The sequence below is a fragment of the Ixodes scapularis genome, unplaced genomic scaffold, assembly GCF_016920785.2.
Source record: "Ixodes scapularis isolate PalLabHiFi unplaced genomic scaffold, ASM1692078v2 PGA_scaffold6__148_contigs__length_123643588, whole genome shotgun sequence".
Taxonomy (NCBI): domain Eukaryota; kingdom Metazoa; phylum Arthropoda; class Arachnida; order Ixodida; family Ixodidae; genus Ixodes; species Ixodes scapularis.
In genome coordinates, this window is record NW_024609881.1 from 81,982,668 (window position 1) to 81,998,211 (window position 15,544).

At 48.8% G+C, this 15,544-nt stretch overlaps 1 protein-coding gene across 1 annotated transcript in view; it reads left to right on the forward strand.

The window, feature by feature from the left end:
• Window positions 1-1,062: 1,062 nt before the first annotated feature.
• The window catches only part of LOC8036863 (nudC domain-containing protein 3), a 29,209-nt gene continuing 14,727 nt past the window's right edge, over window positions 1,063-15,544 (forward strand). Inside the window, exons 1-6 of the mRNA XM_002412043.4 lie at window positions 1,063-1,221; window positions 1,689-1,770; window positions 1,832-1,910; window positions 7,075-7,336; window positions 8,321-8,423; window positions 12,104-12,283. Of these exons, the coding sequence (XP_002412088.4) occupies window positions 1,112-1,221; window positions 1,689-1,770; window positions 1,832-1,910; window positions 7,075-7,336; window positions 8,321-8,423; window positions 12,104-12,283 (816 nt within the window). The 5' untranslated portion in view covers window positions 1,063-1,111. The remainder of the gene's footprint in view (window positions 1,222-1,688; window positions 1,771-1,831; window positions 1,911-7,074; window positions 7,337-8,320; window positions 8,424-12,103; window positions 12,284-15,544) is intronic.

Genomic DNA, 15,544 nt, shown 5'->3' on the forward strand with positions numbered 1-15,544 from the left:
TGGTTTAGACACACACACACACCAAATATAATCAAAGTCGCGGGTCATCAAAACACACACGGAATTAAAAAAAAAGTATGATACCAATTTTTTTTGTGGCTTCTAAATAATTGCAAATACACTGATTGAAAAAAAAAGTTGCACGGAGAACCGGAAGAACTCTTCATTCTCCGCGTAATTTTCAAAATGACATCGTAGCGCGGGCTGGACGGCTAAACGAAACGGACTAAGCAAATAAAAATTTTTTTTTTTTGGCGATCAAAAAAATTGGGATTTATTCTGTACGACGTCGCCGAGTCGTCGTCCCTTCTGGCTGAAGACATCGTTCGCCTTACGAACACGGATATGCGCAATTTTTAAAAGCTTGAAAACGCGCAAACGTCAACACGAAGTTCTCGACTTTTCCTTTTTTTTGTGCGAAATTGCGATTTTCGTCTGCATCGCATGGCCGGAAAAAAAAGAAAAAAAAAAAAAAAAAAAAAACGTAGTTGGGTGTATACACGGGACTTATGCAACTCTCCCATCTTCTACATTTCGTCTTCCTCCCCAGTTCAGTCTCAGTTTCGGTCTGAAGCACTTGCGTTTTTTCACTTTATTAAAAATATACGTGACCCTGTAGCAAAATACTTATTGTGCAGTCTTCTGGGACATACTAAATCGACTGGCAGAAAAGTACCCACCACTTACCTTTACTTAGACAAAACCGTAAAGCGGTACAAACACCATCCACCCTTTCTTTCATAAATGTTTCGCCAAAAATCTGATTTTTAAGAAACAATCAGCTGGTTATCGAGAATGACTTCTCTCTTTACGGGAAAATATCTTTAAAAAAATAAGTATTCTCCAACCTAGGGAATACTAATTAATAATAGTAATCAATAATAAATGTTAATTACTGTCTAGCAAAATTATGAACATTACGCTTTTATTGTGATCTGGCAAGGAGAACCTTTTTAAAAAGTTTAATTCAATATTCAGTTTAAAACGAAACCAGAACTAAACATTCTTGTGCTCGCAGCGCCGCTCCGGAAATGGCGGTGACCGGGACATTCCGAAGAGCGTTCTCTCACTTCCTGTGTAAAATGGCGTTCGATTGAAAAGCTGACGCGCGATGGATCGGTCGCATCGCGGCATTTACGACAGCACTCTGTTTGGAATTTTGTCGAATGAAGGCCAGATCTACCCGTTCCTGGATGCCATCTTCGACTTCCTGTATCGGCGGTGAGTGGTCTAGTAGCCGGGGACGATAACACTACGTGGGCCACACATTCGGGCGGGATTCTCACAGAAACGTATTTGCAACACCCCGGTAGATTGCCGTTTGCAGATCTGTGTTTATTGCTTCGTCTGGCAAAGACTCAATGCGTTTGTGTCGACGCCGTTGCGGCTTGTACGTCTGCTGGAAGACGACATCAGTGCCAATAAGTATCCCTGGAGAAGGGGAACAAAGGGGACAAGGGACAAACACAAATCTCCAAACACAGCTAGGTTTTTGGAGATTTGTCATTCTTGTCCAGCTCTGTGTCCAGCGAATTGTCATTCTTGTCCAGCTCGCTTGCACCCTTGCATTAATTGCATTATAATCAAAGACATCAGTCCGACGGTTTGCGAACGTGCCGTATACTGCAGCTTTCGCGTCAATGCGATTCTGTATGAACGGTAAAATATTCCTCGACTATTGTTTGCAGGACTGACTTCTACCACGTCAAGACCTCTCCTTCGGACAAGCTGGGCTTCCCGCCTGGAATAGCCAAACGTTTAGTGAGAATAGTAAGTTTGCCCAGTCTTTGTTTTGGTTTTACTTTCATAATTTCTTTTTTTCTTCCTCCAGGCTTTTCAGAAATACAACAACCTCGCTAACTCATCGAGTGAAGAAGTTGAAGAGAAGGTTTCGATCGCTCCAACGGAAGGTAACAGATTCCACCACTATGTTGTCACATTGCCGCATGAAATTGTACCTGAGCATAACATTGGAGTCAGTCCTCCACCCATCAATCATTACATATTATGTGTTGGGTGTGCATTTCCAATGTTTATTAATAGAAAAATCGACGGATGTTTTTCGGTGTTTATTTTTTAAACCTCATTGTATTTCGGTTTTGTCGGCTCGTGACAAGGCTGAGAACGGTGATTATCAGTAAAACAACAATTAGTCAACCGCAACAAATGCTGACACAGCAAAAGTAACTGAGGTTCATTATTTTTAAGGAACTCGATAAACACATAAAATGTTGAAGGTTTTCTTTTTTTTTTTTTTTTTGTAGCCGTAGCGGGAACTTTAGTTTCAGGATTGCCAAAAAGATGCACAGCTTCGTTTTGCGTCATAGTTCATTGTTTGTTATTCAAAACTTCAGAAAAGACGCACAGAATCCATGTTTTACGCATTTTCTGAGGTCAGTGGTCCCAGACCACAGAATAGGATATATACTGTAATATCCCAAGTTATTGCCTAATACCCTGTCCCCTGAAATTCATAAAAAGAAAAACGGAGTGGGCCAATGTCTCAGTGGGTAAGCACAAAAAGTTTAGAGAAAGCTGGAAAAATATGCCCATTTATTTGTTTGTATTTAGTGTGACTGAACAGGAAATACATGAAACTGAAAACTCGAATTAGCTTCATTGTTTAATGCAAGAAATGCTCATGAAAGGATGTTTTACTATTGCAAAGTTGGTTGCTTGCATACGCGCGATGACCACTGCCGATTGGCATACAGCACAAACATTCTGTGAAAGCACGTTTCTAGCACCACTCTATTCTCGTGAATACAAAAAATTCATAAAAGTCAACAAGGAAATAGAAAAACCAACCAGCTGCAACAAGCGAGCGAGTGGACGAAAGAAGCGATGAAGAGCGATACTGAAGAAGTGGGAAAGCCGATGATCGCATTGGGAAATACAGTAATCCCTTGTTATAACGAAGTCAACGGGACGGCAAAGAAGTTCAATAAAAGCGATAGAGCCAGAAAACAAGTGCCAACAGCCTTCCAGCTGGACGGAAATGCTAAGGAACACTCCGACCGTATGTTTGATCAAACAAGCCTTGGTTATGAACAACAGGTGGCAGCTTCACCAAATAAAAAAAAATAATTAAGTGGAGTTTGCCGATAATTTTATCCGGACATCAGTTCTCAAACTGCTCCAAGCATCGTAAGAACACTCTGACCGCCGCTGAATTCTACTTTGTTTCAAAGCAGCCGTAAGATGTTCTGTGTCTCCGTTGTCATCGGCGTTTTCCGAAGTGCCTTTCTGACGTCATTTCATGTTTACTCTGGCCGCACACAAGGTTTTTGATCATATCATCCGTGGCAGGAGCAACAGTGGGAACGCTTGCATCGACAGGCGCAAACGAATGAGTTATCCTCGCTTGCTTTGCCGACATATTTTCACACATTTCTGTAGAGACTACTGCCGCTCTGGATGTCGTGCGCCGGCTCAGCTGCTGTAGGGATGCCACAAATCCCCCCCTCGTTTAGACATGACAGCTCGTCAAGTCTACCCGACTTGACCTATCCATGAAGGGCGCCCCAGTGGCTCATCCCTTTCTTTTGGTGGCACCGTCCAGGGGGATTTACGGGAACGGGCTAACATGGCCGCGTGGGAAGCGAGCAGAGTAGCCGTTCCAAGAGTTGGGTTGGAGGCATCTTCGTGGTGGTAGGGTAGTAGTGAGACGTTGGCGAGTCCCCCTGTATGCGTGGAGAGGGTGCTGGCAATGGGGCCAATAGGAGTGTTTAATGTCCCTGATTGGACAGGCCCAGTGTCAGCACACTGGTTTTGAGGTTCAGGTGAGCCGGGACGAGTTGAGTTGAAACGGGTGTGTGGATCGTTCTGTTTGTCTCCCACGGTCCAAGGGCCGCGTAAGTTTGTCGTGTGTGACAAAAGAGTTTGCCCACACCGTGCGCAGTTGGGCACTTGGTGCCGAGGCACATCATTGTTGACGGAGGCTGTAACGAGCGGCAGTATACCGAAGCGCGACGCTTCCTTAATACGTCTTGTAAAATGTTGTTTGTCATCTGTAAATATATTCATATTTATTCAACCACCGAGCCTGAGCGTCAGTGAGGTCACTGGAAACGAGCCACCCTCCAGCCATGGCAGCACCCCACGATCGACTGGTCCAGATCGCGACTCTAAGGGAGGCGCCCATGGACCGGGAAAACAACCACCCTCAGGGGAGGAGGAAACCTTACTGCAGCCATGCTCGCGAGAGAAAATCCGACGTGCGCAAAACAGTTGGCGATCTTTCATCTTTGGGTGTCAAGCACGCTTTCTCTTGCATGAGAAACTTCTCGAACCCATCCAATATGATTTGCTTGTTCCATAAAACGGTGGGCAGTGTCTAATAGCCAATGCCAAAATGTTGAATTCTTTAGCAATTTCAGATTTGGGCTGGCCATTTTTCTCAACCTCGCAGATCTAAGCGACTTTTGGTGGACACTCCCACTTCCATTTGATGCACGTATGCATGTAGTGTGTGGTATGCTGCATGCGTGCCCGTGCAGGCGCACATGTTGGTGGCTTTCGAAGGGATGATCTTCGGGCTCTACCGCTCCCTTGACCCGATTCTGACAAAAGTTGGGCAGCATTGGCTGCGGGCGCCGCGAGTGGCATCGAAACGTGGACGCTGCTCCCGCTGCTACCTGCCTGTGTCGGCGCATCGGCATCGTAAGCGGTGCTCTGCCCTCCATCGCTTCGGTGGAGAAGGGGGAGGGAACGCAAAGGTCTCCATGCGCCTCTGTGTCGGCGCGGATGCTTTCGGCACTTTGGCCTTCGTAATAAGTGTGGTTGGCCGCCAATACACTTTGAATAATCAGGTTAAAAATGCGTGCATTTCGGTCGAACACCGCAATGAGCTTCAATAAACGTGGTAGTTCGAAAAAAGCAATTTCATTATAACGAGGGATTACTCTACTTTGGCGTTGGGCCAAGTCGGGCGCCTTGTCAGTTGCAAGGAAGGAGCAGGCTCTTGTGCAACTTTCTTGTTTAATGCATACATGCGTGCGCCCTTGCGCAGCGTGCTATAAACGCAGGTTAAGGCGGCGTTGCTGTGTGGTGTGGACGGCACTACGAACATGAAGCTCGAAATGGGATGCTCTACAAAACGTCTGTGTGCGGCGGTCCGAGCAAATCTTTATTTACCCGTTGGCGGTCGCGACGTTCCGGGAGAAAGAGCGGGTTTGTGGTGACCTTACGTCGGTGGAGACTGACTTGGACCTTTCACTCCGCAGTTACATTCCAAGATATGGGGGCGTTAGCTGACCTCGCAATCTCTGAATGGGTTACTGCTAGTGTTGCCTTTCCGACTTCGTATTTTTTGCCGAAACGAGCTTTTTTGTAAGCAAAACAATGTTTCATTCTGTTATCTCTATTGTTTTCCTTTTGCACACATGTGCTACGGCTTCGGGGTTGCGGAAATTGGGGAGGAAATGCGTAAACGAAGAGAAGTGCCTTTCTCTCCTTCGTTTTACTTTCTCACGGATGTCTTCCAACTGTGCAGTTTGCGGCTGCGCCATTCGGGTAGGATGAATGTTTGCGGATCATAGAGTCTGCGTCCTTGTATTTGTAGGGGTGGACGATCATTCAGTGTTTTTTTGGAAATCGGTATTCGGCCAAAAAGTGTGCTGGGCGAAGACTCGGGGACAGGCGATGACTCGAGATATTACAGTAGGTGGGAACACGCAACATGGCGAACGTGGTGCACGATCAAGCGAAAGCTCGCGCTGCAGAACCCAGGGATCCTGGGTTCGAGCCCCACCCCTGCCCGTTTCGATCTGGATGAGCATTGTACCGGCGTGCGGTCGTGTATCACTACTGCGTGATGCACGTTAAAGACCCCAGGCTAGCGGTTGTACCGCACTGGCTAAATTTCTCATCTACAGCTGGGAGACTCGTCGCCCCTGTGAGGCAGACCAAGTTCTAGGCTGTATAAACACACACACAACCCAATTTTTTTTGGTGCACGATCAACCAGATAAAGTCTCATTGGTGCGCGCCCCAGTTGCCTCAGTTGTGCGTAGCTCTGGGCTAGCCGCTCGTAATGTGGGAAGAAGCTGCCGACCACCGGGAGACCCAAAACACCAGAGACTTTTATGTCAGTCCAATGGCGACCCACACAAGCAATCAAATGTCCCCGCATGCGCTCCTGGCACGCGAGGCCTTCAGTGACGCATGGCCCATTGTCCCATGTCACGCCGCATGAGCACGTGCGCTCGCTACAACTTCAGCCGACGGTGTCTCAGCCATCCAGACAACACATAAAATAAAACAATAATGTACGCAGAAAAAAGTGTTTTGTGCCTATGGCCCCTGGCCGCACACTCTTTTCTTTGGAGCGTCTCGTCTTGTCTTGAAAGACGCCGGCTTAAACACCAGAGATCTCTTTGCTTTAACGCATTCATAAAACTGTTACTGCCGCCATTGAGGGACGAAACGAGAGGCAGTGTGACAAAGCAGTATCTAAGCAATACGCATAGCGCAAGCATCAAGTTCTACATTGCGTGGGGCACCGAGAAAATTGTGGGGCACCCTGAAAACAATGTTAAAAAGGAGCATGTCTCGTATAGAGAAGCATGGAAAACCGGGCCTGCAAGAGGCTACCACTAGCCGCGTGCCGAAGAGTCATCTGGTGGCGGCGCTTGCAACCGAGGCGAGAAGAGGAGTTTGTTGGCCAGCTGTGCGTGCTATGTCCAGACCTATACATGTCTTGCATCATGCCGTGGACAGCACTGATGTTGGCAGTAACTTCCAGAGACTACGGCGACCTCTGAATGGACACTGGAAGGATGCAGGATCCACGAGATGACACGTTTGACGAACCTCTACGGGGGAGCGGTTTTGAAGAAAATAACCTTCGCTTGGGGGGAAACATTCAACAACCAATGCTTTTCAGTCTTAATCGGGGCAAAAATGTTCAGCCACAGGTGTTTTTCGGCTTTATCAGATTTTATTATTTTCGTCACCGGTGGATGTTTATAGGTGTTTTTCAGTTAGTACCGGAATGAGCAGAGCCTAATTATCTGCATAACAAAAATGGACTCCTGAAATGACTTTTTTACGGTTCCATATTATTCTTTCCAGGTCCAGAGTTGACTGTACCATCTTCTGCTGGAGTGGTGGAAATAGAGACGACCGCGTCGTCCGACGACACCCTTGAGTCCGGCAACAATGACTTCTGCGAACTGCAGGAATCCGACACTGATGCGGAGGCCCAGGACACCAAACCGGACTCTAAAGGAAAAGCAGACGAAACGTTGGCAAACAACGGTACGGTGGGCAAGCTAGATACGGACGTCGGCAAAGCAAACGTCTCCGGAGCAGACGACGACCCTAACTATGATCCGTAAGAAGTGTCCCCTTGGTTTTCTGAAACTCTGACCTAGCTTTTTGTATTGATTTGGTGTACTGTCAGCACTTAAGGCATTAAAGGGGGGAGGAATTACAGTCAGTGTGTAAAAAAGCGGAGTGCAGTCTTAGGTTGTAGTATAATTAAAATGGCTCCTAGTTACAGAATGTCCCCCAGGAAATTCTAAAATTGTTGGCGTCATTCGTCCAATGCCGTCGGTGCAGGAAAGCGATTTCGCCCTCCAGACGCGTGCCGTAGAAACGATTCTGAGCATTACTTCCGCACCCTAGAATTTCAACCTTACAATCTAATTGAGGTGATATACACTGGGGAAGTAAAATAAGTTTGGTGCATACGCAAGACCAATAAAGTAACTTTCGAAAGATGCAGACAATAAAAGGAATTTTGCAAGATTCACACCCCAAACCGAGAAACGGCGGCGAAGAACCAAGGATTTATCCGGACCACCCGGGGACCTGAAGGCCGGCACCTTGCCTCGAAGCCACCAACGCTGCTACAAGCTTTTACTGGGAGGTCGTACGCTAGGAATGGCAAGTCGAGGCTAGATTTCATTGATGTCGTATCGGCAGTTCCGACCGTCTCGTTACATGGGGAGTGTTCACTGACCGTCGTAGCTGTACGTGTTGCCGATGAGTGCGAGCCGAAGGCGAGCTTTCACTGGAGGAGCTTCGGTCGACCCACCACCGGCGCAGCTTCTCGCCTTCGACAACGCTTCGACATCCAGTGCACTTCGAGCGTCCGCGTGGGCTCGAAGTGCAGCGGAAGGCGTGGAGCACATGCTCGAGGCCGCACCTTCGTAAAACGCTCCCCGTCGCTTGCGACTCCGTCAGTGACCGTAGCTAGATATATTAAAACGAGCGGAATTCTTTCAAACAGTTTCTGGCGAGCGTTTCGAGTTTTCTCGCTCGAGATTGCAAACCGCCGCCCGACCAACCTCCTCTCGCTTCCGTTTTCACACAGGGTTCAGGCCAGGTTTCAGAGTCACCCCGAGAGCTACAACGGCGCCATCAGGGACGGCTACTGCTGGAGCCAAAGCATCCACGATTTGGATGTGAGGGTCAAGGTAGGCTTCCTTTAACCCTCCGACGGTTGTCGCCGTACGGCACGGAGGTAGGAAGCTCCTGGAGGCGACACGAGGTTACCGGAGGTGAAGCCAGAAGTGGGGAGGGACACGCCCCCAACATTGACCAAAACCAGTAGGGTCTCTTGTAGCCCCTTCCTCTGGCAAATAGCGAGCGTTCGGCGCGCGCTCGCCGAGTGGATTCTTGTCTCCCTCGCGAGATGAGAGCAGTCTCTCCGTGTGCCGCTTGTAGATCTGGAGCCAGTGGGGCGCTCGCTGAGCGGCTCCAACCGCTCCGTGGAAAAGTGGCGGAGCACGTCGAGCGGTCCAGAGTAGTTCTCCGCGCAGCCTTTTTCGGAGGAGTATGATCTGTAGCCGTCTCTCGCAACGTTTCAGTTTCGTTATCGACATTCCTGCGGGGGAGTGAAGGAGTTTCGCGGCTTTTTTGTTTCGATTGCTGGGTGGGCTCTCTTGGTGTGCTTGTTTTCGTTCCCCTCGTCATGACCGACTCGCCCGAGCATACTGCGGCGATGACATCGTTGCAGTTAATTTCAGGAGGTCTAATAAAACGCAGTGACAGCTACGAAGATACCAGCTTAGCTCCAGCGCGAGTGACGACGAGGCAGCCGTTCTCGGCAAAGTGTTTGCCGAGTCGTTTGGCTAGCCAGCGAAGAGGCCCAAGATACCGCGTTACGTTGAAGGCGTTGTGCGCGCCTATTCGGATGAAGAGCTAGGTATGTCGTTTGTTTGTTTTGTAGTCTCTGTAATGTAATCGGAAGACAACACGCCAAATACTCCGCAGATGGAAGTCGCCTTCGGAGATGACAATCGCTTTACGGCATACGTGTTTGGTATTGAATAGCATCCTACGGCTCGTACAAGTACTTCTAGTTGTCTTCATTGGGCTTATATAACTGTAAGGAAAAATAAATTGTGTCTTAACGTCGGAGTCACCGTTAATCAAGTAGAAAACGATCAATCTTTTGTCAAAGCATAAAGTTACGATCACAACTTCAACTGTTCAAAAGCGAGAGCAGACGCTCTGGAAGCAGTGGCGCTGGGAGCGTTACGCTCGATTTGCTCCGCAGCGCGTGCCACTTGGATGGATCACGTGACCGATCGCTCACGGAGGCAGACCGCTCGACGACCGCTAGCGCGGAGCGCTCAGCATTTGCCAGGGGAAGGGGCTATTGGTTTTGGTCATCGTTGAGGGCGTGTCCTTCCACACTTCTGGCTTCACATCCAGTGAACTTGCGTCACCTCCAGGAGCCTCCTGCCTCTGTGCCGTTCACATACGGTGGTAATTGCGTGTCTGAAAGTGCCCAACTAAGCACGAAACTGCACGCACTGCTATTTGTTATGCATTTGGCGAACTATACACATTGTGTCAGCATGGTGTTTCGCTTTGCCAGGACTTCCCATAGTTTAGAAATTACCGCCCGCTCAAAATCTGAAGATAATTGCGAAAAATAGGGGATGGGCGCATGTGAGGTTGTCAATTTTACATTTATATCTATTGTGCATATTTTTTCAGAAGTTTCAGATTTTGGCGCTTTGTGTGGAATTAGCGGATGCGCGGTATTCTACGGTAGAAGCTCCGCGCACGTGATGCACGCAAGATGGTCGCTTGGCGTGTCTGCTGCTCCGGTGGCAGTAGGAGTCGGAGCGCCCTCTCTTCTGTTTCAGACTTTTTAACGCTTTTTGGAATTGAATTCGTAGAATGAGAGCTCGCCATCCAACTAAGAAGCTCTGTTAAGTACCTCCGGTTCGGAATCTGAAACCGCCACAACGTTGCGGAAGTGGATGCACCAAATAAAACTGAATGGGAGAGGTGACCACTTTTCGCCTTCGGTATTTCCATTCAGTGCTTTTAAACACCGCCTTTCTTTATACGATTCCCTTGCAAACAAAACTCGTTCGCTGGGAGGCGTCTTTTCGGGAAAGAAAACTCGACTGTAAAAGGACTAACGGTTACTTCCCGTACCAGTTCGTGGCGTAAGTTTACCTTATTAAATGTTTATTTACACCTATAAATTTGTCTTCTCATTTTCAATTGTGACAATATGGAGTGCAAGTTCGTATGCGTCTTGCGCAGTGGTTGCGATGATGTCAGAATGCCAAACTTTTATTGAAAAAAATAGTGGGTAGACCTCGAGGCCTCTGGCATTGAGGTCTACCCACTATCCTTCCAATCGAAGCTAGTCAAGCGTCCTTCTGACGTCCCCGCAACTCCTGTGCAAGAAGTAGACCAGCTTGCTCGCCGCATATTCTTGCACTTTGCTCGGAAACACAAACGACTCCAATGACGACGGCCGTTACGGCGAGGTTTCTTAGCGGATCCCCAAGTGGGTCGTCGTGACGGTCCTCCAAATTTAGCGAGGAACATTTTCCCGGTTACTTTAGCGGAGAAATGCTTGAATGTAGTCTGCAGGCTGCACTGTGTTCAATGCCTTGGCTCTTGCCGCAATTCTTTTGCGGGACAGCCACGAGGAATTGGGAATTTCTGGGGTGTGTCGGAGAAATACAAACCACCGGTCAAAAACGAAACCAAAATAAATGATTGGTATCGCTTTGGTGGCTTGAAATATAATCACAGCCGCAATATTACGTCGATGTGAAGCGGCGCACCCCACTTAAACCGATTTTGAAGATGTGACCACCTGCTTTTAGCGGGCGGCAAGTGGAGCTGCGGTTGATTGGTTGTACCATGTACCACGGCACCAGTGTGACGTCACGTCGCAGCCGTACAGCTGATCATAAGTGTTGCCATCCTTCTAACAGATAGTTTCGGTTTTACCGTGGGCACCCGAAACCAAACTTTGAGCCGTGATACTTATAAAAGTACACACAGTATCGAAAGAAAAAAAATTATATACCTCGTAATTCGGGGACAGTGGCTTTGCTGAAAATAGTCATAATCCCAAATTAAAAAAAAAATATTGACTGGAATCGCCCCTTTAATGCTTCTTATCTTTTATTTATCTTTTGCTTTACTTATTTTTTTATCTATTTTTCTTTGCATAACGTTTGTTCATAACGCTTGTTCGTGAATTGTTTCTCATAGAAAACGACTCGCGAAACACGATCCGCGTTAAAAGGAGTTGTGTGTCATGTCACTTGTAGTGGGTCCCCATCCGACCCCAGTTGGCAGGCGCACTGAAGCTCCAGAGGCTACAAGGAGAAGTAACCGATGTGCGCATTTCGTTCTTGCCGTGCTTCATGTGTCTTGTTTGTTGCGAGACGCTGCCATTGTGTCGGGGATGTGAGCTAGGAGGCACTGTGTGGATTCGGGAGTGACAATGTTAGTGGAGGGAAGGTGGCCGTTTTCTAGGTGGTGTAGACATTTTTCCGAATTACCCAAATACCAAGGAGAATGCTGGGAACATAGGTATGGCACGGTGCATGCTCGCGTGTGCAGCGGTAAACGTTCCAAAGCAAACATCCAGAAGAAATGACACTTAGGTTTTGGTTCTTTACTTTGAATCTTTAATACGAATAAAGCGGGCGTGTGCTGCACGCGTACCTAAATTCCCGGTGGTCTCCACGTTGCTCAAGTAATTTAGCGAAAGGTGCGTCATTTGGAGACACTTTGTGCCGAGGAACGACGGTTTGTGACTAGTGCGGTGGGGTCCCTCAAGTTCGGAACTTTAGGGACTTGCAATGCGTGCCGTGGCACCTCGCAGGTAGATGCGGAGGTGACCTCTCGGAATCAGGTGCGCGTGGATTTGAGCCACACCCACCTGAAGGTCCAGGTCCAGGACATCGGGACGGACACGTGGTCAACGCCCGTGGACGGGGACCTCCCCTGGCGGATCAAGCTGGACGACTCCATCTGGACCCTTGTGCCGGGAGACCACATCCTGGCAAGTCGCAACACGTTTCATACCCTTGCGCGTGTGGCCTGCGGCTTCCTTTGATCGGCTCGGTCAGCGAAATTCCGGTAAGAGACAAACTCTCCACCCTTTCTCACTCACTACGATGCCTAAAATGCGTCTCCGGCCAGCGTGCTTACTGCCTCCTCGTTTCTGGTCCCTCGATTTCCGCCTAAAGATGTTGCACTCGTGTCATACTCGCAAAATTACTCGCAAATATTAGAGCGCAGCTCTTAGGTGCCCGTTTCCGGCTTGAGCGGCGCCGCTGTCGGTGTCGCCGTCGCCTTCGGCGTGCGTCGGCATAATTGCGCGGTGCATTATGGGTAAATTTCCCCGCTAGATTTTTACTTGCCGAGGTCGGCGCCCGCCCCGATCTCGGCGATGAGACGAGAGCAAAGATGGGTGCAGGAGCCGCCCGTTCCGTTGCGGGTTTTTGTGCGGTCAGACGATTGACAGGAACTTGGGCACCCGGGATCTGGGACGCATCTTTTTTGCGGGGGCTGCTGTGACCGACCGCCGGGACGACGGCATCTAACGGCGTGGCACGTCGGCTCCGATGACGTCACTTGTTGCCGCTTCGGGAACACTTTCGACATACGGGCGGTGTGGGACGTTAAAAAGACAATGAAGACAATTTTATTTAATTTTTTTAAATGGTGTTTTTATGCTTCTTGGGAACATAGCATGCTGCCCAATTTTTGTAGACATTTGTGACGCGCATTTCTGTGATTACGAAAGAAGTAAAGAAACCAAGACTGAACAATCTCCATTCTTGGTAATGGGCCTCGAAAACGGAGGTGACGTAGGGAGTGACGTCAAGTGTGAAGTAGTCGGTATTGGTAGTATTTAGGAGATTGAGACTGGTTACCGCGGTGGGGTATAGCGGCGCGTTCTCGCGGTCTTTTCGCCAAATCTGTCAACATTGACAGCAATGCCGCTCTTGCGATCAAGTTCGAGCTTCTGTTCAGTGACCCAACACAAACGAAACGGGAGTATGTGTGTGGTAGCCTCCGCCATCACCCAACGGAGACCACCCATAGGAAGCGAGCAAGCCGGCCGTGTCGCGGCGGTCGCCTATTGTTCGCCGCGACCTAGCGGTAGCCGCTGCAGGAGCATTGGGGAGCAATGGCGACGAACAGCACGGCGGGCAGTGTCCCCGTCGGGATTACGAAGGAATTTAAGGCAGTTACGAATTCGGAAAGTTCCTTCGGTAGCCGGTGCCGTCGGCGCAGAATCATTGGGAAGTAATAGCAACAAACACCACAGAGGACAGTGGGCGATTACGAATCCAAAAAGCTTCTTTGGTAACCGATGCAGGATCATGGGGGGGAAGCAATGGCGATGGGCAGCACAGCGGACAGTGTTCCCGGGGTGATTACAACAGGGTTTAAGGCGGTTACGAATCCAGAAAGCTTCTTCCGTGGTGCCAATATGACGAAGGGAAGACTCCTTCGTGAATCTGGCTGCATGTACGACGTAAAGGAGGTCTGTTTCGACGGACTAGTAGATGTCACGGAGCGCCATACTTTGCTAGCAAAATTAGGCGCGCTCGAAAAAAATGTAGTTGGCGCTGAGTGGATTGTGGTAATTATGTATGTTTATTTCTGAATCAGCTTGACAATAACTGGGCGATTTTTTTTTCGCGCTGTTCCGCGATTCCCACTACTATCTTCCTGTAGGCTGATGGAAACATCCAAGGGTAGGCTTAGGTGGGCGACCGCATTCCGCTTCTCGATTCTGGTGAAGTATTTGCTGCATACTTTGGAGTTTGCCGTCGGTGTCGTTGCTGTTCCATCGTCGCTAGAATAGAAAAAAAGATAAAGATAAATTTTATTATTCGTCAGCAGCTTAAACAAAGCGCGAACTGGAAGGTAAGAAACGCCACTGACCTGTATGGTCGCACCCAGAGGGGCTATGTTGCACGTTTTGGACTCCCAGGAGACTAGGGAGAAGGAAGTGAAGTCAACGAAGCTCTTTGGACGTTGATTGGTGGAGTCGCTGATGACGCGTTGCGTGGTGCTGCTGAGATACGTTCATTCACACCTACGTCACTTCCTTCTCCCTAGTCTCCTGGAAGTCCAAAACGTGCAACATAGCCCCCCAGGGCCGCCTCGTAAGGCTTCGAAGAGACGATGTAGTACTTCGTGCCTTGCGCGATCTTCGATGTACTGTTGCAGTCGACCACGCAGCAATTGTTGTGGCTTTCTTGGTGCGGAATAGCCATCTCAGACATTACAGCGCTAACCCACTACAACGCACAACCAACGCAGCGACTGGCAGAAGCTCCCCGATGCAACGGACCCGTTTGCCGCTAGGGGCGCCCTGGTCGAGGCTTGAATTAGATCTGCACAGTTCCTATAATTGCTTGTTGGCCGTTTCGCGTCCAGCGTAGCAAAGAAAAAGAAACAATTATGCTGCTTTATTTACGGTTTAGTAATCATTTCCGGTTCGATTTATACTTTTCATGGTTATTAAAGCGGAAATTAGAACAGTATTTTTAAAAATCTCGAACCAAAACTTGACCGAGGGCACGTCTCTCGTTTCGACCAGTCGCTGACGTGTCTCTTGTGACATCGCGCTTCTTGGCCCCGCACCGGTCACGTGAGCTGCGCTTCTCCTGGCTTCTCCCGCAACTCTCGGGGCGTAGCCCCAGTCAGTCGATTCCGGTACAATTGTTACCGCGACTGTTTAACTGATTTGCGCGGCACACAAGCTCCGGTTTCGGCTGAAATTTGGGCAATGTGGCCTGAGACGTGCCTGGAACCCAGTTCAATCGCCAAAAAGATGTCCGAAATTGCCTTCATTGTCCCTTTAAACGCACCAGTCTGAGCCGCATTTGAGACGTCGTACTGCCGACGTCCATCACCAGCAGACACTCGCACGGAGAGGGTTTGGTAAGTGGGAAATGCCAGGTTGTGGGTATGGCAGAGGTGGCATCGCTGCTAAAGCTGCATTCATCCATGGTATGAACCACACGCAGTTCAAACATGCGATTGCTCGCATCTGCAACCAAGACAGGGAAATGTGCTCGCGTATCAATCTACAGTCGCCGACCAATTTTTCGGACCCTGATAATTTGGACTTGTTCGATATTTTGGACCTAAAGGAGGAACCATGACCTACCCAATAGAAATGGTGCATATTCACAACCAATGTTTCGGGCAGCTTAAAGTCCGAAAGTTAAATTCTTTGTACAAAATTGTCGCGAGCGATCAGCGGGAAACGCCAATGAGAAGTGGCCATTTTGGATTT